General features: G+C 36.7%; 2 protein-coding genes across 6 annotated transcripts in view; one reads left to right on the forward strand and one right to left on the reverse strand.

Moving 5' to 3' along the window:
• Positions 1-11479, forward strand: part of LOC135471155 (6-phosphofructo-2-kinase/fructose-2,6-bisphosphatase-like) — a 67978-nt gene extending 56499 nt beyond the window's left edge. For 3 of the 5 annotated variants that reach the window (XR_010444415.1, XM_064750248.1, XM_064750246.1), the window contains one exon: positions 8982-11479. Coding sequence is in view for 3 of the 5 variants with exons in the window: in XM_064750248.1 (XP_064606318.1) it covers positions 8982-9041 (60 nt within the window). In the remaining 2 variants the exon portion in view is untranslated. Of the gene's footprint in view, positions 1-5286; positions 8234-8981 lie in introns of those variants that run through there. The other 2 variants (XR_010444416.1, XM_064750247.1) reach the window with 1 other exon arrangement.
• Positions 11480-11604: 125 nt separating this feature from the next.
• Positions 11605-18237, reverse strand: LOC135470944 (putative aldolase class 2 protein CC_1201). Its single transcript, XM_064749994.1, has 4 exons — positions 17914-18237; positions 13748-13910; positions 12697-12941; positions 11605-12246 (listed from the first exon to the last, which is right to left on the reverse strand). Exons 1-4 carry the CDS (start codon positions 18235-18237, stop codon positions 12085-12087), a joined length of 894 nt encoding a protein of 297 aa, XP_064606064.1. The 3' UTR covers positions 11605-12084.
• Positions 18238-24464: the final 6227 nt, after the last annotated feature.

Consider the following 24464-nt stretch of genomic DNA (forward strand, 5'->3'; position numbering starts at 1 on the left):
ATTTTACTGTATTTTATAAAAGAAAACAGACAAAAAAGAACATCTTGTATGCAAGACAGACAAAAGGCTAAAATTTAAATTCCTCAGTTTTAATAAATTCAGAGAAAAAAATTGTATAAGGTATAATTAATTTTAAGTATTGTCCATCTTGTCATTCCCATAAACCTTCAACATCCCCAATGAATTTTTCACTGATTCTGATATTTATTTCGCAACTACATGCCGGCTAAGCGCTAACATGAATGACAAAATACGCATTTCTACAGTTTGAACAGCGTGTCTAAGTAGGCCTACAGTCTGCTGGGGACATGAATGCAGTTTGGGTGAAAATGGTATCCTGCAATCAGACAGAATTTGTGATACCATCGTTGAAACCAGCTGTGATACTACACGGCTTGTAAATCAACTGATTTTACATTTGTGGTGGTCTGTAAATGATAAAGACCTGCCCTACAACACTGTGTGAAATGGCCCTTCGGTTACATGTAACTAAATCATTGTAAACAATCCCAAAATAATGTCTTATGTAGTAGTTCTGTGTTATCATATGTCACCTCATGGAGTGAATGGGTAAAGGCTCCGTCACAGCTTAGGCCTCTCAGTCTTATAGCAACGTGTTTGATTGAATAAAATTTCTAAGATGGCTTCCTCTATTCACATCGGCCAGTTGTCATTTTGTTTTTCATGTTATTCAGTGAAATCTCATTCAAACAATAAATTATGATACTTTTTTGAAAGCTTGACTATCCTGCTTTCGATTGAAATATGTTTTAGCCAGATGCTGTCTTGTCCTTTAATATTCCAGTCTTATGGTGAAACATCTGAGCTACATTGTGTCATTGTACAATATCAGTCTTCAGATTTTTTGTTATTTTGTATCTCAGAACACAGAATTATTATCAGATTTGGTCATGAAAAATTGTTTTTGCTTTCAAATATGTGTGGCAACCCTGATCAAGGTATTGACAGGCAGTGTTGGCATGTATGTACATTGTGAAGGCATTGACACACCTGTGTATGGATTTATCATCGTGGAATGCATTCACAGGGGAGAATACAGATCTTCATATTCAGTGAATTGAATGATTTTAAAATGATTGAACTGGATTGGGCCGTTTGGCGCTTTTTTGTCTTTTTTGTAGTTGACAAATGTCATCTGGCAACTAGCAAGGTAAAAACAGGCTACTATAATCCTGATAAAAGCTGTTTTTTTTAGCTAGAATTAGACAGATATATAATGTATTTAAGGCAATGGAAAGAAAGGTTCTTTACTCTGAAATGCCAAAGGCTCTCATATTGGCCCACTGCCCACTCAGACTGACCCAAAGTACCTAAATGTACTCATAAGGAACCATAGTCTGCATATTAGTTTTTTGCCAACTGACTAAACAAGATTCTGAAATGTTATATGAAACAATAACATTGGTGTACTTTCTTGTACATTTTGATAATCATTCATGTAGTGATACAAGTGAAAAATCCTGTAGTATGGGGTTAAAAAACATTCTAATATATAAATGTATTGAGTTAAAAAAGTGTTATCACCATGAGGCAACAGATGATACATCTGACATTTAGCACTGCATGACTATCTTCACTGTACACTGCTGTCATTGCACAGTGCACAATCTTATGATGCCGTTCACCAGATGTGTTATGCAAGGGCTCATTTAACACAGAGTGACTGCCTATGTGGAACACTGGGATAGTGAATAGTTTTAAGTACAACAATGGGAGACTCAAGGAAAAGCTACACAGATAGTCATGACTGTGGAACGCATCGTTTTCTCCTGTGACGTTGCAGTGCGTGTGTACTTCATATATGTTTTATGAGCACATGTACAGCAATAATAGTGATGTAATAAAAGAAAGATCATATCAGTTCGCAGCTTTAAACCGCCTTGATACAGACGGGAAGGAGTTTTATGGGTACCCCATTACTCAGAGGCAGGGATATGATGTGATTCAACACATGGCTCAGAAGGTGCAGGTTTATTGCTGACATTGGTCACAGAATTTCTAGATTAGGGAATATAAGAGGTCAGGGAGAAAAAGTGGCTGTCGACAACACTTATACGGTGGTTTACATAAATAAAAGAAAAAACAGGACTTTCAAAAATATGAATACAAAACTAAATGGGAAAGTCAATCAGTGATATGCCAAAGCTCAGTGGTTTTACCTGGGTACACTGGTTTTCTCCACCCCGAAAAGTGATCACCATCATGGAAGAGGATGCTTCTTGAGTGGGCATTAAATAATCAAGTATGGTCTATAAATTGTAGAATTTTTGACAGATCATATTTACATTAACATGTTAATTGAAAAACACATAGATTACATTTTGATTATCACCTCCATTTATTTTTATTTAACATTGTTTTGTCTGTCCCATTCTCTTTTCTCTTTCAGAAAAACTTGCTTACTATATATCTGCTGTACAGTGCTTGAATTATATTGTATCTTTTGTATTGTTTTATCGTGTAAATGCACTTGCATGACTGATGCACTGAGTGAAGCCTATGTTCAAGATAATATTGTGAATATATACTTTAATGATGAGGTATTATGTCTCTTTTACACGTGTATATCTCATTGAACTGTATATATATCTATGTTAAATGTGGAACCACTGGCAGTGAACTAATTCTACAATGAGAAATATCTTATTAAGGTGATTTAGGTGTGATTTTGCTTCACATGCTCTACTACGCAGTGTTCTTGCTTCCTCATTGATTTGCCAGGAATAATAGCACATGTATACCACAATAAGTACTAATAAAATATGACATTATTAAGGTGAATTTCTCATTCTTTAAACTACCTTAACAGATTACATTACCACTAAATTTCTATTGCAAAGCTTATCAGATCTGAGCTTAATGTAGCCTTGCTAAAAGCTACTCTAAGGGCATTCAGAAAAGGGACATGTCATGTATATAGACAGTATGTGCGAGATTACTGTCAGTGTGTGTAGACTCAAAGGCAACATTGAGTCTTGTTCGTGCATCCTTTAAATTTTCTGTGGACAAAAAAAAAAGAGAATGTAACTCTGTAGGTCAGTAAACTTGTAACCAGAATAATCTCTGGTGGTTAATTTTCGTCATTACTGTGTAAAGGTTGAGGAATTAAGGTACATTATTCGACCATGTGTTCAAATAGATAGAGAATTTTTTTGCCCCCATTTGCTATAATCTATACTGGAAGGCATTTAGATATAGATTAGATTCTCCTTCTATCCTTTTCATACTGCTTTTGTCAGGGGCATAGCATCTGTGTAAGTAGAACTTTTCCTTGGTGATTCTGGCCCACTTAAAGCGAATTGGCGGACAACACAGACCACTTCAGGACAAATGTGAGACCACTTCAGGAAAATTTTGAGACCACTTCAGGACAAATGTGAGACCACGTCAGGAAAATTTTGAGACCACTTCAGGACAAATGTGAGAGCATGTCAGGAAAATTTTGAGACCACTTCAGGACAAATGTGAGACCACATCAGGAAAATTTTGAGACCACTTTAGGACAAATGTGAGACCATGTCAGGAAAATTTTGAGACCACTTCAGGACAAGTGTGAGACCACTTCAGGAAAAATTTGAGACCACTTCAGGGCAAATGTGAGACCATGTCAGGAAAATTTTGAGACCACCTCAGGACAAATGTGAGACCATGTCAGGAAAATTTTGAGACCACTTCGGGACAAATGTGAGAGCATGTCAGGAAAATTTTGAGACCACTTCAGAACAAATGTGAGACCACATCAGGAAAATTTTGAGACCACTTTAGGACAAATGTGAGACCACTTCAGGAAAATTTTGAGACCACTTCAGGACAAATGTGAAACCACTTCAGGAAAATTTTGAGACCACTTCGGGACAAATGTGAGACCACGTCAGGAAAATTTTGAGACCACTTCAGGACAAGTGTGAGACCACTTCAGGAAAAATTTGAGATCAATTTGAGACCACCTTATGGCAAATTATACACCACTCCTGGACAAATTTGTATGTTATAATACCAAATTCTCAGAATAGTTTTTTGGAGGATCTGTATTTCTGTGTGGAAGTTTTGTGTACTGCACTACATGAGTACAAGTAATAAATGGTGTTAACATCAGTGCTTAGTATGGAAAGGAAGGTCAGTGTGTTGTAATGATTAGAAAAACCATATCCGTTCTTTTCCTTTGTAACCATGGTAAAATGTGAAACCAACTAAATCAATGTTACCAGTGGTTGTCAATATTCAGCTTTATTCTACCCATAAATCAGTTTTTAGAGGATTCAGCCCATACATAGTTAACTGTTGAAGTGTCAGTAAATGAAGTAATTCTTCAGGGAATCAGATAACAATATAAGCATGTTAGTATACAGGATTGATCCACAGTTAATGGATGTCGTGCTGTGTTATAGAGAGGTGTATTAATGGTTGTTGTTACGGAAACGGTTTCCTAGTATTGCCGTGTGTGGCTTGTAAGTTGCTGTGTTCCTGTGTGGATTTAACACATAAATGACTCTTTCTTGGGTGATACTGTCTTGAGTCAACCATTTGACTCCTTGTACATAGACATTGCTTCAAGACCCAGAAAAATATTGGTTCTTAACAAGATTTGAAGTGTCTGGCTTTCAGTTCTAAGGACTTAGCTAACTGAAGTCGTGTTTAATTCCAGCAACACTGATAGTGAATAAATACACTGTGATCTTAAATGAATAAAACATTTTGGTCTAAGATAAATTTAGTTTTTTGACTTGACTGTACTTCCATGTACTGTCATCAACAACTTGACAACCAAGTCACCTGACCTCCAGGACAGAATTTTTATCCTGGAAATGTTTACCTTGTCAACCATCTGACCATCTCTTGATGGAAAGTGTTAGTTTGTGTAAGGAAACTTAGAAGGCCATTTAAGATAGGAACATAAAAAGTCTATATGAAGAAAGGTATGTATGCTCTTGGGGTTCTTTTGATTATATTCTCTCTGGAATTCAAACTGTAATTCACATCATCTTCTGTGTTGACATTTCCGCTATATATAAGCATTTATTTCTAGCAGAATGAATAATCTACAAGAGCTTTGCTGTGTGTGTATCACTCAAGTCTTTCAACTACCTTTCCCTGTCCTTAAAAAAAGTGGTTAATTTTGCATGAATAGTCAACAGATAGTGTGTGCTTATTTTTCATTTGTTCGTTTTGTTTGCTGTCACTTTCACCCCATTTATCCAACTGAACAACACATCGAGCTCTTACAAACACAAGACTGACTGTGTCCTTTTTTCTGCTATCCTCTAGGGCCCAAGGAAGCAGAGGGGGTCAAGCCTACACTGTATGCAGGATAGTTTGTACGAATAACCCCTGTTTACCAGCATTGACCATATTTTGGTGGACTGTGGTCCATTCCTTCAGGCTGGTGACCTTTATGACCTTCAGCATTGACCTTCCAATCAAGGATTTGTATTTCAGAGCAAGGATCTGCAACATGGTCATCTGTTGAGACGTCAGACTGTGCAATTGAATGAGCTCTGATAGATCTGTATTCTTATTCTATGCAGTGGCCTTGTGCAAACTTTGTGTGCCAGCCCCCCGTTAGAAAGGGGATCTATTGTGATGCTGTGCCAGACATTCTATAGGATCAGTCACAACGGGACTGGATGGGTTTGTCACCCTGAGGAAACTTTTTGTGTGATATGTTTCAAGATGTTGTGTTTGTTAACAAGTTTTCATCATCAGAGGCCATCATTAACCTAGCAGTCGTTATTCAACATTTGAATGATTAGAGCTCTTGTTGGTGTACAGGTATACTAGCCAGTGCAGCATGAACATTGACTCTCTGCTTATAAACTAGGCATGTCTACATGGATGTGACCTTTATTCATACCCTCGTCTTTAATGTCGTTTTAATACTATAAAGGTTTTCTCAGGATATTGAGGTTGATGTGCTTTTCATAGGTATACCTCCGTATTAATACATATATGTATTTATGGTACCAGTCAACAGTAATCAGTATATGAGCCATTCTGTATTACTGGGCTTGATCAAATATGGACTGATATGTTTCTGTCTTTTCATTTTGAAATATACACATGCATTATTACATTATTGAATGGCAGGAATTATGTTTTTTTTTCTATTTTCTTCCCCACTGTGTAGTGCTATAGAAAATTTAATGTTTTAAATGTATGTTTTAGGCCTGATTTACACTTACACCTATTTGTGTGGCTCAAAGGCTCTCTACACCATTTTTGTATTCACTTGAAGAGATTTAATCTTGTTTCTTTATAGGTTGATGAAACAGTTTTTATTCCAGAAACAAATATAAAGTTGTAAACACTGCAAATGGGGACAGAGCTAAATGGTTAAAACTTGTTTTTTTTTTTGTTTTTTTTTTTCACTTTATTTCAGAGTTCCAGGCAAACATGCATGTATACATGTGGGGTTAGGTTAATCATTTGTTTCTCACCTGTAGTACATGTGAGTGCTGGTTATCATTGTTATTCTTCAGTGCTGATATACCACATATACAGTTTTCTAAAGGAAGGGAACTAATGTTCTAGTTTTAATAGTTTCCTTCACCTGTTGAAACTTTTAAGGATTGGGAGTTGCATCTTGCAGTGCAAGGTGAGTTAGGTTAAAATACTTTTGAGTGTTACATTTTGAAAATTTGCATTTTCATTCAAACATGATTCTGTAAATATATACATATATTACCAAATCTTTCTCTAGAATGTTATTGCATTGAGAAGATTGCAGTTTGATACTCATACTTGACATTATAAGGGATCACAGTGAAAGTGACAGTCTTTACGTAAGATACTGGTTTGTAATAATTCTTTCCAACTGATAAAATAGCATTTCATAGTTGTCTGAAAATTGTTAGTGGTTCTGTTGATGAACCAAAGGGTTAAATGATGAGGATCAAGATAATGTGTGTTGTTTTGCCTCCTCTACTTTGGCACAATGTATACCGTACATCAGGAAAAAGTAATTCCTCAATCTCTCGCTTGTTTGCAAGGTATTTATTCGAGCATATTCTGAAGGCATTATTCTGTTTTGATTGACAAAATTATACTTTCTGTGAAGCTTTAACTGGCCAATCCAACCAATGTAGTTTTGTCTCCAAAATCAAATTAAAAATCTGTGTAAATTGCAATGAAAGCTTCTCAGTCACATGCGAAAAGATTGAGGAATTAGGGTACTGCCATGGACTTGTGGCTTCAATTAACACTATTCTCTCAAATTCTGTTGATGTCCATTCAGCAAAATTTCATTTTTTAAGACACTTCACTAATGTTATTAAACCGTATAGTTAATTTCTCAGTGAAATGAGGCAGCGCTTTTAAGGTGGAGAAAACACAAAAATTACATAAATTTCAGATGAAAGATTACGAAAAGTTAGCTGTAAATGTGGTCTTTAATATTTTTTTTTGATTTTTCTTTGAAGAGAAAAGACACTTGAAAATATATTTTGTATGGTGGATATTTTGGACCACCTCTTGGCATATTTTGTCATTGTGCAATAATTTTGTAAATGAGGATGTAACACATGTTTAATAAATATATTTGCTCTAGAATTTGGACTTTTCAGCTAAAATTTTTATCATATTTATTTTTTTAATGCATTCTTAAATATTATCATAATTGAGATTAAATGCATGTGTTTGGATATAAACAACAAATTTACATTGAAATAAATTTATTAGACATGCATCACATCCTTGTTGAGAACATTATTATGAAAAAATGAAAAATACCAAGGGGCCCCAAATACCACTTTCTCCTGAAAGAAAACATCCATGGAAATATTAAAGATCATCTTTGCAAACAGTTTCATGCTCTTTCTTCAGATTTTGGCATCATTTTTATGTTTTCTTCTCCTTTCAGCATTCTTTCCTTATGTCCAATAAGTAATTCTGATCAACATCGTCAATGGAGGCAATTTTCTATCTTTGTGGAGGAAAATATTCAAATATCTGTCTAGTTCAGTAGCTATTGATAATTCTTGTTAAATCAGGTATGGCTATTGTTGTCCTTTGTCTACTACCTTGTGTGCTGTGTGGGTGAATGATGAAGACGTTGACCTTTGACCAAGCTACTACTGTTATCAATGATGTAATGTTCGATAAAGGTGCCATAGTATTCAGTGATTATGGAAATATTCACAAACTTTGTATTACATAAATATTCTAGAATGATTTATGTATTGTGTATTACAAAGAAATAAAGAAACGAATATGATAAGACTGGCTTTATTTTTGTCTTTATTGGGGAACGTGACTTACCAGACATCCCACATTTGCAGAATGGGGACCATTTTGGGGAAAAGCCGATAGAATTTCTTGGGATCATGTCAGTGTTCTAAATATCATGAGAGACATACTCTTAGTAACCTTTATTATGTTCATAAGTTTAGCTGGGGACAATCTTGGAACAAAGTCTTGAATGTGAAAATGGGCCACAGTAGCCAGGTGTCGATTGGGCATTTCAAATGCATGAATATGATGGATTTTGTTAAGTTTGTCAATCAGCCTCAACCCCAAATTACAAAACTGCCAATAGTTTGGCATAATTTTTTTTATAGAGATGGCAATGGAATTAAACTTCACAAAGTCAAAACTTGGGCTATATACAAGAATTAAGAACACTTTAAATGTTTGTTACTTAAAAGCTAGTTTCTGGCTCTTGCATCTTTCTTGCTGGAGTCACTGTTTGCTTGGCATTGATGAGTTTTCTCCATGATCCATTTTCATGTCTCTTTTTGTAAAACAAAATATTTTTGTGTTCCAAACTCATCAGCCTTATTTGACATGATTTCCAGGTTGGCATGACTCCAGGTTTGGAATGGGATTATTGCAAAATAATACAACCCAAGGCTTTAGTGCATTCTGTAGTTATTGCAAGATCCATCCATGCAGTTTGAATGTTTGAACAGTTTTAAATTCACTGAAAACATGGATTACCATAACCTGTTCTTTTTTTTCTCTTTCAGAATGTTTCAGTGAAGAGGTCTAGCATAGATGCCCTAGAAACAGTCCCAGATCATGTCTAGTCCACCATCGCTCATCCCATGCCACATAGCCCTGATGGTATAGGCCCGAAGCTCCTGTGGATATCTTGTTGTAGATCTCAATGTCCTCCACGGCACCCATTTTGGAAGTACATATATTCAGATGTTGTGTGAAAAACAAATGGCATTTTCTTGAATTTTTCATGTAAATGTTTTTTTGCGCATATTAAATTATATGTGCTGTTTGAGGTAATTGTTGTGCGAGTTATCCAGAAACTGTACCATGCAGGTGGACTGTAAAATATGGCATTTGGCCAGATACTATTCCTGATATGTAACACCTGTTGTCCATTGTGCATTAGTGTTAGTTGATAGAATTGTGCTAACAAAAAAGCAATTGTGTACTTTGGGTATTTTAAAAAAGAAACAAACATGTTATTTTGAAAATGAGTTAATCGTATGTATAATGATGTAATAATGTTGTGCCCAATGAATTGAGTACATATATGCAACATGTAATACAACTTAATTTGCTCATGTAGAAAAGCAGTTGAAATACATCAGAAATACATTGTTGTGCTATGAATGCAGCATTGATGTGATTTTCATATTAGCTATGTTTAAATGATTGAATGTTGATGTTTTTTGGACAGTATTGATGTCTTTCATCATATTTAACTTACAGAATTGGGTAAAAATGAAATTTTTATGCAAAGACATGTATCCATCTTTATTTACTATGTGATTGTCTAAATGTATTGTGGTATTGTGGAGAACATCAAGGTTTCATGATATATACTGGCTGATGTGATGTGCTCGTCAAGATAGGTGTAACCTTTCAGTTCAGAGTTAAAGCTGATATTGTACATTTAGTACTTAAAGCCATGACGTTTAAAAACGAGGAACATCGTAACATTGTTGAAAATAGGCCAAGAGAGCTTTTTTTTTTCCTCACACACTAAGTAACGAGTATTCCAAGGGTTAAGGTGATATACATTATATCTGGGGGGGAAAAATCAGCCATGAAGCTTGGGTTACAACAAATAATACTTGCATTTCAAAACCTGGACTTGTTGCGAAAGATAATGCCCAGCTGACTTGAATAAAAGGAAAAAAATCTTTCTCATGAGCAAGACTGCTGATTTCCTGCTTTCTGCTATACTAAGTCATTTTATACCCTAACAGAAGTGGAAAGTTTTTGTGTATTTTGAGTTCATTCTGAATTAATACATGAAATTGGCATGCAAATTTTGTTTATTGATATATTTTGCAAATATCTTTTCATATTTGATATTTAAGAGGAATAAAGACAAAATAGCTCCTCAACTTGGAGTAATATTTGTGTTCTCTACCCATGATAATGACAAAGCAATTAAATTTGGCACAATCAAGATGATACATTCTTTGGCAATGATGCAAACATTCACTATAGTGTTATTTATGGACACATGTACTAAATGTCTTATATTTCTTTAACTGGCATTGATTCATGCATATATTTCATATTTGGTTTGCCATAATAAATTACTCTGTATGCAAATAGGTTGGGTTTTTTTTTGTAGGAGACGTAATTTACTATTAATCAGTTACCATTGTATGCAATTATCATTTTGATGTTGACCTGAATTTTCATGGGTCCAATAAGCTGATTACAAAGGATGTTGGCCTGAGACATTCCTTGTAATTGAATGTAAAGTACAGGTATCTCCTGGCAAACGTGTCCTATGGTGAGAGATATCATAAAATCAGGTGTGTCTTTTATTTGTTGTAAAATATAATTCGGCGTATTTGTGATGTGAAGTGTTGAAGCAGATGTAAGATATAAGATGCACTATTTCTTGAAGGCTCACATATGTTTTACAAGTAAGTACATGTAGATAGTGTATTATCAATACTATCCATTCAGGGGATTTTAGCCTGGCAATCCGGTACACATGTAGATATATTAGGGGAATCATGTTATGCTTAGAGGATATTCTTAAATTCTAGCTGCCTTTTTCTTTTATGCACTTCATGGAGGTATTCATCTTACAGTGAATTGCAGGTAGTTTTGTCATATGTGGGATGTAATTAGGTGTTAAAATGGTGTTACATATAATATCCCATCTAAGTCATGGTTAAAATGTCAATTTTCTTATTACATTATATCTGGAGATCAGTGATACCCATGTTTTTTTTTTTGGGGGTGGGGGGGAGGTTGTGGAAAATTTTTCAATTGTAATGATCAAATGTGAAAATGATGTTATTACATATTACTTTGGAAGGGAAATTTCTATTTGAAAAATTTTTCAATTGTAATGGTCAAATGTTAATATGATGTAATTACATATTATGTTGGAAAGGAACTTACCTGTGATGCCAGTGATTGCCATATCATTGTACAGGATTGTGTTCAAACGAAGAACAAAATCAAGTTGATACCATTTGAATAATTTGCACTTGTGAAATAAAGACAAAGTTCACAAGAATTGACTGATAAATGATAAACTTCGCATTGTTTATTTTGTTTGTTTATTTTTTCCCATCCAAGGACGTCCTTACACTTTATCTGTGGTCATACTATCCTATGTTCACATGCAGTGGACACTGAACACCTTCTAACAGAGTCAACTTATGGCTTAGCTTGTTGAAATCACAACATGTGTAAAATATATGCATGTATGGATAGAAGATAAGAAATTTAGACCATGGTAAAAAAAACAAGGTATACATTACAGATCAAGTTTCATAAAAGATGTGCATTATTACACTCAGAAAATTAATCTGTTAATTTTAACAGAAATCTGAGTTATGCTAGAATGTATTCTGCTATTGCAGCAGATGGTTCTGTTAAATATAACACACATATTCTATTAATTCAACATAAAGATTCTATTAGACTTACAGGATATTATGTTGAATATTACAGAATATAACAATATAAGACAGAATATTGTGTTAAAATAGCAGACACTAAGACAGCAGAATTAATTAACAGATTATTTTTTTAGTGTGTAATTTAGTTAACTCTTGTTTTTGAGACAGTATCTTGATTTAGATCATTTGGGTTACCACCACTGAAGACCAGATCACCTAGTAGAATTCATCAGTTCTTCACATCTGGGCTGTCGTTTAGTATAATGTCCTTCATGGCATTGAAATGCTTGTTGGCATAGTCCTCTTCATCTCCTTTGAATACTTCACAGTTGTATTTGACCATGTCATCTGGAATTGTGTTAAGCTGTTTTCCGGTTGCCATGGCGATCATCTGGAACACAAATGATTTTTCTTGTATGTTTGATACACAGCATACAACAGGCATGACAGTAATTTGTTTTTTTTTCAACCTTTAAACACGTTTATTTTGGGATGCAGTTTAATTTTTCACCTTAATCTTTATATATGGGAATAATTCATGTTTGAGAGTTCAATACTTAGCATCACAAAAAATATATATATATTTTAATCAAAGCAATGAAATGCCTTCAACATTTTCTTAGAACAACACAAGGTGAACATTTGAAAAAGTTAAAGACATAAATTTTATTCACACGTGGGAGGTTTGTTGGAAAAGGTTTATTATATCAAGATCAGTTTTATCAGCAAATATAACTCAGATAAATTCCCTTTAATAATTTACACACAGTATTAATGTTGTCTTGACCAGACCAGCCTGGCTTCTTGTATTAAACGTCTGGAAATTGCTAATTATTCTCACCTGAAACATACAGGCGCGTTCCAGGTAGTACATAAGATCAAAGGCCATAGCGACGGAGCGGCCGGAGGTGATGATACCGTGGTTGCACATCATCAGTATATCCTTTGAGCCTAACACGGACGCTAGGCGGCGCCCCTCCTCCACCTCGTAGGCCATGCCCTGGTAGCCCGGGTCGTACGCCACCCGGTTGTGGAAACGAGTGCTTATCTGATGACACATCAGAAGACTGGGATCCTTAAGGAGACCTGCCAGCAATCATTATTTTAGAGTAATTCGTTAATATTAACATACTGCACTGAAAGTTACATGGTACTTGCCAGTGAGTGAGTGAGTGAGTTCTTGGGGTTTAACGTCGCACATAATAATTTTTCAGTCATATGATGACGAACGAGTTCGTAAAGTGCATTTAATGTGCCTCCTTGTTGCAGGACGGATTTCCACTGCTCTTTTATCTAGTGCTGTTTCACTGCGACGACATACCGACCGCCCAAGCCATTATATACTGACACGGATCAACCATGTTGCACTGTCGCCTTAATGCTGAACGACAAGTATCAACTTCCTCTTTTAAGGTCTTGGGTGTGATCCGACCCAGGATTGACCCTGGATCTGCCATCTGACGAAGCGGTCGCTCTACCAACTTAGCTATTGGGGCCGGCAGTTTGTCATAGAAGTCAGAGAATGAAAAAAAAAAGGACGAAGAAAGTTTAATGTTAAAGATAAGAACCAAACTAAGAATTTTAATTTGATACCGTTTTCTCGCTCCAATGCATGAATAATGTAGGGTGCGATTTTGCCTACAAAATGTCATCGCAAGGCATGTATGCAGGCATGAACAACAGTATACTACAACTTACTGGTAGATCCGAATTACTTTAGGCAGAAGAGGTTACGCATTAAAAATTACCTTGTTTTTAAACCAAATGATTTGACAGAATATCAGTTGAAAAATGACGTGGTGAATCTAATTATGCCAATAGAGAACCAACGAGACCATTCACACACCGATTTCTTCAAAAGTCGCCAAAGTGAAAGGATTACCGATATATACCTAAAGAAGTCGCGTATGGCGTGTGGGCATGCATGACGCAGCGTGCGTCTTGATTGCACAAATGGAGTCCAAGATGGATGGAAACAGCTGATGTTTCGGCTTGACCATTGCCCTCAACCACTTGGCCATGCTCATCCACACCAAGGAGAGAAGACCTCGTAACCTGTTCAAAAAGTTTCCGTTGGAATTTGTTAGAATTTTATAACCCTCTTATTGCCGTATTTTCCCTTACACTTAATTCACGGCCCTGTTTCACAGAACTTCCCAAGTTCAGTAAATTGCTTAAGTCGGTATTATTTTGTTGAAGTCCAACATGAAGTTATACTCGACAGCATAGTACAGTATATATATTAAGTCGCTTAGGCAAAAGGGCTTAAATTTGGTGAAACCTGTCCCGGGTATACTTGACATATTTGTCGTTCCCTTTTGCCCATTATCGTTTAGTGATGGCATTTAACAATAATGAGAAATTTTCACTTCACGCGATAAAAGGTGGTTAGTACACAAGGAAGACATAAAAAGCTCGGCTATCCATCCAGCGAAATGCCTGATTTCGAAGACCCAATCCTTATTAAATGTTAGAGCTTTGAACAATGAAGACATACAAAGAAACATTGCCCTCGCTCCCAAGGGAACGTCAAGAAATGATTCTTACCACTAAGTTTTTACAGAGGGGTAGGGTAACAATGGTGAATTATCTCTACAGTAGACGCAACAAGGGTTTGCATGGGTAAGATACATCTCTGGCCCTATATGTTTTAGCGCCATGTCTGGCAAAACAAAAATAAATGAAAAGTTCCTCCGCACGGCGTTAAACGTCATTCAAATAAATAACTACAAAATCAAACAGATTTACCACACATACTGATACTGACCTGTGACACTTTTTCTAAAAAAAAAAAAATAATAATAATATACTTCAGGCTTATAAGAACACTGTAATCAAAGCACATGGGTTTTAGGGTATATATGCCTGGTCGAGATGGACGGAGATTCGAACTCATTCTGTAACTTGCCATATGCCAAGTGTTAATACAATGCGATTAACCGGGTTGAAAAAAAGTCCGGGAAAATGTTAACCTTCACCTTACCGAGCGAACGGAACCCAACACTATGGACTTTTTCATATGCCACGCCAAAGGAATTCACATTCTACAGGAATTTGTTAGACTTTACTGATGCATTCATATGTTAATCTCGGGATCCAAAAACATATAGAAAAGTAGCAAGATTCCTACTGGGTGCTAGTTGATCGGACCCCGACAGAAGATATGTCAAAACTGTTTAATTTATTTATTTATTTGATTGGTGTTTTAAGACTTACTCGAGAATATTTCACTTATACGACGGCGGCCAGCATTATGGTGGGAGGAAACCGGGCATATCCCGGGGAAACCCATGACAAAACTGTTTGATGCATATGTGTGTATATATACATGTATGTTTGTATGGGGGGTTTATCAGTCATATGACGACGAGGAATGATAAGGTGTATGAAAGTATATATTGTCTTTTCTTGTGGCAGGGCGAGTCCATGCCTTTAAGTGCTTCCGCCACTGAAGTGTCATGCCGAAGGCACCAGACTTGACACCCCACCCCACCAGACTGGACACTTATTATACGGACACCGGTCCAACCAGTCATGTTTCCTTGCCCTAACCTCTCAGTGTTCATCTTTAATTACGTAAGGGTGAGATAGGCCAAAGATATATCAATACATTTTTAGAAAAATTTCCGTAATCACTTTATACTGCTTATAATTGTTAGAGTTTAAAAAAAAAATTGATATGTTCACGCCCTTGACTGAATATACAATTATCCATAATTGAAAAGGTGTTTTTTCGTCAATATTTTTTTATTAATCACAAAATTTAGAATGAGATGCAAACTGCCCCTAGTTGAAAGGATTTGAATGTAAAATGTGTGGGCACATGCAGCTTGCAGGTTAACTGCCAAGAGTGGCTAAAAACGGTCATAAAACACCTGAAACCAGAACTTAGTAACTTAACATCCATGAGCGCAAGTTTTAATTTAGTATAGGATATATATATATATATATATATATATATATATATATATATATATATATATATATATATATATATATATATACATTTCTCTGGGGGATGAAATAGAGAACTAATAAAATGAGAAATTAAGACTTTTTATTGGTGAGAATCTTTTTATTTCGTGAAAAGTAGTCAACAATGCTCAACATCATCCATCTGCCGGTAACGCATGATGTTGCTAAATACATAAGATACAATTGTAAAGGACGTATCGTAAAACTGAAAAAGAAAAACTCGTTTCATCAGTAACCATTTTCAAACTATTACAATGTCGTCGCTGACCTAGTTTTACGGTGTCCTTTTTGTGTGGAATATGGGAGGAAGTACCATACAGCTGATGAAACCTGTACGAAAATGGTACTGGCTGAAACCTGGACAGCCAAAGAAAACAACAACAAAACAACAGGAGTATGGTATTCACAAATAATGTAGACGGCGCCACCACTACGAGGAGTATCGATTGATTGAATTTGATTTATGTTTAACACTGTAATTACGATTTTTCCATTGATATATGAAGTGAAGAAAACCGCAGTGCCCGATGTAATTACTGACCTTCGCCATATTACTGACAAACCTCCCGACTTAATGCCGCGAACGAAACAAGGAAAGTTGGCTATTTTGAACATGCGGCCCATCACTTGAAAAATGTGAGCTATCAAGTAGAGTCCTTGAGGAATGTGGAAGTGCAGCCGAAAATTGCAGTTGTGGAAACTTGTACAAAGATAACAAAAAAAAAGAACTAAAAACACTATATGCATGGTATCGTGAGTCCGAAATTCCCACTTTGAGACATTTGGAAATCTGTCTAAAGTCACAGTATAAAGCTGGAAGAAAAGGAAACATAACCACCGAAAAGATACAAGGCCGACAGCTATAGCCGTCCGCAAATTGCAGTGGTTTGTTAATGCCATTCGAAACTTTTAATATTTTCTATTGATTTACTGTGCTTCAAGATTTTTCTAATGAAAACTTATTGAACAATCAAAGACTTTTAAGTATATGGAAAATGGAATTAAAGCAGACACCATATCTTGGACATTTCTCCGCTGTGTAAACGTTTTCTCTTCGGTGAAAACATTTTCCCCAAGGTGTACTCTGGAAAGGTTTACTCTGCTGTGTAAACCTTTTCTTTGCGGTGTAAACTTTTTTCTGCGGTTTAAACCTTTTCTCCGCGGTGGAAAGGTTTTCTCTGCGGTGTGAACGTTTTCTCTGCGGGGGAAAGGTTTACACCGCGGTGTAAAGCTTTTCTCCGCGGTGGACAGGTTTTCACCGCATTGCAAACCTTTTCTCCGCGGTAGAAAGGTTTTCTCTGCGGGGCGAACGTTTTCTCTGCGGTGTAAATTTTTTCTCTGCCGTGTAAACGTTTTCTCCGAGGTGAAAATGTTTTCATCGCGGTGGAAACTCACGTGACACTTACCCTCGATATGAGATATTTGACATATTTGATCTGACTAGCATATGCTTTCCTGCGATGATGAGTTTAATATCTCAGATCGAGGCTAAGTATCATGTGAGTTTCCACCGCGATGAAAAATTTTCACCGCGGAAAAAACGTTTACACGGCAGAGAAAAAGTTTACACTGCAGAGAACAAGTTCGCCCCACAGAGAGAACCTTTCTACTCCGGAGGAAAAGTTTGCAATGCGGTGAAAAGCTGTCCACCGCGGAGAAAAGGGTTTGCACCGCAGAGAAAAGGTTTGCAATGCGGAGAAAACCTTTCCACCGCGGGGAAAACCTTTCCAGCCTCAATCTGCGATATTCGACATCTTTGATCTGACGAACATATGCTTCCTGGGATGCTGAGTCTAATATCTCAGATCGAGGCATAGTGTCACGTTTCGAATGACACTAACGGGTCACCGTAGCAAATTTATTAAATTCGACTAATGTATGCAGCCACATGACTAGTGATATATCTAAGAAGTCCTTTCGCCAATGACGTTGACGGCGCCGCATTGTGTGAAGCATACATGTAGAATTCTGTCCGAAAATTGCAATTGGATATAGGAAAATAATTTTAAAAAATATAAAGTTTAAGAAAAAAAAGTCAATGTAAAATCCAGGGTAAAAGTTGTCCCCAATTTCGCTGACTTACTTGACTCCAGTGTTGGCCGTGTGGGATAATTAACATAACTTGTCCACGACCGGAGGCGGCAGGGCACATCAAGGACAAATGGTTGCAAACACCTTCGTGCAGCTTATACCTCTCTAAAGCCCTGTAGGCCACAGCCAACTCGAAACGAGCTGCCCTGTTGGCCTGCACATGTGACCCGGGATCTGGGGACCGTGCCTCGCAGGAAAAGCGCGCGATCTGACCGAGAAGGATAGGTCGGAGTCGATACGTCGTCACTGCCCCATTGGGCATAAGTGTTACGCTGCAAACCGATCTGCGAGACAATAACTTTGACGCAATGGACATGGCGATCAAGCCTGGATCTCTAAGTAGAATATTTCAATACTAGTCCGAGACGAGACTGCTCTGACGTTATGTTTAGCAAAAGATACGCGCTCCCAAGGTTGGCCCCAAACCAACGTCAGAGCGCGCTCCATTTAAACGCCTGATGCAGTTACCTGCCCTTGTCAAACACTGGGAATGTTGAAGTCTATAGTGCTGTTTACTCAGTTCCAAACATTCCGTGGCCAATAATTAGCTTTGGCTTACCCAGTCAGTGACAAAACAGTCATATATGGATGCCGTATAAGGCTTAATTACTAAATTATATACTGGATGCTCAGGCCTTATAAATGAACACTGTATTTTAACTTCATTTTCACGCCCCATGAAGAAAGCTGAGAAGTTTTGAAACTTTAATATGCTGGGACATATCCTAAACAGCATATTAGGAAATTTAAAAAAAAACAACATTTAATGTATCCTTTAAATTTGATTCGGATTTGTTAAAATTTATTTTGTAATGAAGTGTATGTTAACATTGCTCATGCTATTGACAAAAGATACTTACTTGAACTATTATTCACGAAATACAATCAATCTAATCTGACGCAGTTTACTCAGGTTAAAATTTCATGAAAATCCATTGAAACCTGAAGTCGTCAGTAGTTGCATTGAGGATAAAACGGACGAACAAACTGACGAACTGATCTAATCTCACCACATAATATGCTAGGGGCAGGATAAAAAAAAAAAGAAATTTTTGTTTGAAAAGAATTGGTGCATGTGTAGTGTGGCATTCTCTTCCGTTAGGGCATAATAGGAGACTTTAAACTTGGGGGAAAGTAATCAATCCCACTTCTACAAAACACATTAATTAGCATAATGAATTAGACGTTACCAGCATGCAAAGTTTTACCTAAACTTATCATTAAGGGAATGAATATGCATTAAATCACTTGCTCAGATGCTATGTATATATGTCATGACCTACACAAATACTTGCATTGGGCGTGTAGATTATAACTAAACTTGAACAAATAGGTTATAGGATTAGTGCCCAGATTTATTATTTATTCATATTCAGTTAGCCCTGTATATATTGTTAAAGTGAGTTTTAAAAAATATTAAAAAGGATACATTAATCTGAGTAATATAGCACATCTTATAACATCTGTGTAGCACTGGCTGAGCTCCAAATTGTTTATATTACTGCGTCAGTTTACCGACTAGCCAAAGTTTTCTAGATCAACAGCTTTAGAGACCTGTCTGGAACAGGTCTTTGGACATTATATTGTGTAGCACATAGGGGTGCATACGTACACTGGTCTTTCATTTACGGGTGGGACATACTTTGTCAGACTCTGTAGTAACACTGCTTGTGAATGTTTAAAAATTCATTTGGATTGGTTGGTGCAAATTGCTCATTTGCATTACAACTGAATTAAGGTTTCAAAAGATTACAGGGGCGAGTAGTAAGGGTGCATGTTTATAATATTACCGGTTTTGTTTATAAATTTGTTAATTACTGTTTTATAGAAGTATTATATACAGTAAACATCATTTATCCGTAAGGGGAACTATTTTCTATCACGACTTTAAAGTGAAGATGACTTTCTGCAGAAGTCCATTGCATAGAAGTATGCAACTGCCCTATAGAGGGCTTGCATGACCTACTTCTGGCAACCATACTGGAATACAGCGGCTATACCAGCCCATTTTAAAAGGACTGTTAAAAGCCGACTGGCTGTTGTTCTACCAGTGGTGATGCCACATGCAACCCCTCTATAGCTAGTCTCCATTACATGAACATTACACATGTTACACCATCTGTAGGAGCTCACGCCACCTTGTGGAGAAATATGCCAACTTCTAGTGTGGAAATTGTGAACTGAATCATGGGAAATCTAATGTAAACGACTCCTACAAGAACTCGCCACGCCTTGAAAACCGAAGTCCCGTATTTAAAAACAACTAATCATTGTTACTTTGATTTAAGAACACATTGACTATTTTTATATTTCCAATCAACAATTAAAAACATTTACTATCAAAGACATTGCTGTCCTCTTATAAAACTCCACGTTGTTGTCATTTTTTTAAAACTCTATTTCAACACAACAGCGTTTGGAATATCTTTTCCCACCATACATCAGACGTTTCTGATGTTTCAAAGCAAGTGTAAACCTATTTAACGTGATCGTCCCCTGGCTCTCTGTCCTGCCGCCCACCGCACGAGAACAGTACCGTGCCCGCGATTTGCTCCGTCCTTGTTCTGTGGACAGCTGGGCGAGATGTCCTCATCCGGCTTCCATACTTCTTCATTAATTGGCGGCTCAGTGCCAAGCTTACTTGACAATTACATGCCCTCTACCATTGAGTTAATAGTGTCACGGTGTTACAAAAAAGATGGCGGTGGTAAAAGTGGCACGTAAATTTGTTCTCTCGTGTTTGATCTTGCTGAGTTTCGGTGATGCGTATAGGCCTGTACAGCTTCAAGTGGTCGCATTGTCTTTCGTTGTGGATATTGTCACAATTTTCTTATTATGCAAATTGTACGTCGGTTTTTCAAACTTTTTATGTCAACGGTGACCTTTTTCTTGCTGATTACTTGGCTGTTTGCGGTGATTCTGAAATCAAATCTCAAATCAATCGCCTGAAGACTCTGATCGTAGTATAGGGCTTACAAACAGGTCTGTGAAGCCGGAGAGCGCTTGCTTTCAACAGTGTAAGAGTATGTGTAATAACCTTGTTTTTTGATGTGTGCAGCTGAATCCTGGCTCCACATTGGCACTTTTAACTCTGAGGTGATTAATAACAATTCAGCATGCGACAGAGAAGAGAGAAACTGCATCTGGAAAATGGCCGGTCTGTTGGTCGGAAGCTTGTAGTTGGCTGTGTTTATATATATGCTGCCCGACAAAATCCCACATTGTGTTGGTGATTTTAACAATTCTCTTCGAAAGTTACTCATACATGCAAACCTACTGACCTTATTTTGGTCGAGAGATTTGACGTGGGACTAGTGTAATAGCGTCGCCGCAGAAGAGCCTGGAGCTCATTCAATGTTGTCACATTTGCTCAGGGCACAGTCTGTTTTGTAGTTTAACAGTAAGGTCACATACGAAAATAACGCCCTGGATCATTCTCCTATATTGCACTTTATGCCTACGATTCTAAGATTTTTTAAGGAAATCGTTGACAAATAATCGTAAACTCTTAATGGAAAACACTATACTTATTGATTTGGTGAGAAAACTGGTTGATATCTTAATATCCAAAAGTTTTTTTGTCATATCTTTTACAAAGAGATCACCACTGTCTTTTAACTATTCATTCCAAGAGCACAATATCCAGAGGGTTTCTGAAATTAACGATCTCGGTGTTATCTTTAGTTCTGTCCTTAATTTTAATCAACATAGAATCTTTAGAATGCTTGAGTCGTTATAACGATGTTAGTTCTTCTTATGCAATTTTAACGTTGGGCCAGGGCCCCAAAGGACCTGGTATGGTATGGTGGAGAATCGGCCCCAGGGAGGTATGAGAATGCAAATTTCAAAATCCCAGCACATTTCTGTAAATTTCGAAATGAGAAGTATATAAATCTTGGTCGAAACACTCATAAAAAATGACCATAAAAGAGATGGTTGCTCAGTAATAACCCTCCGAAAATGCACTGCCGATCAAAAACGCAAATTCTTCGTTAAGAGGCATTGCGCTTTTAATTTACAGTATGAAGATCAACGTTAACCAAAAAATATCTTTACTGAAACTTTCATGTGTGTATTTCTACCTGCTGTCAAAGTTTTGTTTTGGTTAACGTTTGTCTTGACATGTAAAAACATAAACTTTATAATGCGATCAGTTTTGTCATGTTTTGGCAAGTGTAAAATCTGTATGTCTACGGTAGTCTGTCAGCATCTTCCATAGCACATTTGAATAACGAAGTCGGTGTTAAGAACAGCTTCTACCTCGAGGAAGAGGTCGAATCTTTGTCTCTTTTTTCTCTTCTTTTGGAAACAAACGTTTGAGTGAATAAAGATAAAGGCCGTCTTGCATTAAATAAATGTTATCATGAATTAGAATGGTTAAGCTATGGTGTTACTTAACATTTAACAACTATATCGAAACCATAAGTGAAACCTGGTTGAGAGCACATGTGGTACACTAGCTATCATGAACATTAGCATGCTATGAACAGCGGAAGTATAAGGCGGAAAGACTTTTTCAGAAAAGTACATTTGTGGGCAGTGATTGTCACAATTCTGCAGTGTCCAATTAAAAAAAATATTTACTCCATGGGCCAAGGCCCAAAATTTCACCCAAGGTGGCCAAATCTCCTCGCTATTTTTAAGTTGGTACATGTTTTTAGTTCATGTTTTGATATGACAGCCCTCGCAGATGAGTAGCTTTGTACGGGTTATGCCCCCTCTAATGAACGTACTTATTGTTCTATGTGATAACTCATATATTGCCAACAGTCATGCAATAACAGCACTATTTGAATCCACAATCAACTCAGGAACGGAATATTTACCTTTAGGAATATTTCCTTAACTAATGCAAGCTAATCTTCTAAAACATAATGGCAGATGTGTTGATGAAAGATGACATTTTAGCCTTCTCTGGGTTGGGAGAGGGGCGAGCTACAGGGTCAAGAAGGACTGCATCAGAAGTTTTCTTTGCAGCCAGAAAATGACAGAAGACATAAAGTTTATGTTTTGTAACATTTTAGGGCATTCTGTCGTAGTTGTGATAACAATTAACTGTTGACTTCAGGTCTAAATATCCAAATGGTAATTTCCAAACACCAAAGGAAACTGCAAGACTTTTGATTCTTTCAGAGGGACATTCACACTTTCATTTTTCTGTCAACGGATGCAATTGATGTTTAATCAACATTTTGCTCCTTAATCTGATGTCTTAATTGCATGGTGGCTTTAATTACAGAACCCTGGGTGTTGACAGTCATTGGTTCATTGTAGGGTCAAGCTGTCTGGATACAGAAGATTTAAGTTCTCATCCGAAAAACAAAGTAAAGTGATTCATCCAACTCACTCTGAAACATAATTGTTTGTAGACGTTTTGAACTTGTTGTCAAATCTGTCAAGCGTAGCAATTTTTGCTTTAGAAGGAGAACATTCCTTATAAGAAGAGTTTTGGACTAACTCCTACAGTCTGTTTCTGTTCCTCTCCTGCACTAATCATGGAGGAATGACAGTAATTATGGCTTAACGCTGCTGTTTCTGGAAGAACACGCCTCTTTGCATACAGTCCAGAGCTTCTAATGCACGTCTGTTGGGTAGAGGCCTGTCTTGTGTAGGGAAAAGATTCTTTGGTCAAGTTTTTGGATTGCTGTTCTAAGTATGCTGCCACCTGCATGACTATCCTTAAAACACCCTTGCTGGGAGAGAGTATGCGCGCAATTTCATCTCTTGAGATGAATATCTTGAGATCTATCAAACAACGTTTTGGGTGGAACGCTCTGGAAGTAGTTGGTGTATCCCTAGAAAATTCATAAGTGATAGTTACAGGTTAATCAAAAGCACATTTGGATAGTGCAGCCGAACCTTGGTTATAGTGAAAATGTTACTGAACTAGATTCATGTTACATTTTTCAAATTTGTCCTGCGAGATCAAGGATTCAGAGTCAATATCAAAACAATGTATCATGTCTGGCTGCTCCATTTGCATATAGCAGTATCTTCATCAACGAATGATATATCCATTAACAAATAATTTGCTTTAGGCTTCATTCAGTCAATGCATTTATAGCTTTGCACAAGTATGCCTGAGCATTTTAATGTAGTAGTTTAGCACTTTTATCACGTGGCAAAAACCTTATGTGACGTCACTGTTCACAATATGATCAGAAAAGGCCACTCAGGTATCCAGTGTTTTAAAGACAATTTACAAGGTTTGAAAAAAAAGTATTTCGTCTGACGTACACTTCATAATAGTGTTATTTTTTCTTCAAAGCAGATATTAACACTATATATAAAGCATAACGGACTAATTTAGTCCTTGATCTTAATATTTGTTGGAACTTTCAATTACCAGTATTTTTGATGAAAACTCTGACATTGTAGTTTTCAGGCCTGTTGATCACAGGTTAGGAAATGACGCGAACATTTACTTACCTGAGCTAAGCATCTTTAATTCACCGTAGTAATGGGTGTAAATAAAAGATGTACACAGCCGTGCATACAAACTGTTGATAAACTGTTATCAACCCAGCTGAAAAACAAACAAAA

Source organism: Liolophura sinensis, chromosome 7 (assembly GCF_032854445.1).
Source record: "Liolophura sinensis isolate JHLJ2023 chromosome 7, CUHK_Ljap_v2, whole genome shotgun sequence".
Classification (NCBI taxonomy): domain Eukaryota; kingdom Metazoa; phylum Mollusca; class Polyplacophora; order Chitonida; family Chitonidae; genus Liolophura; species Liolophura sinensis.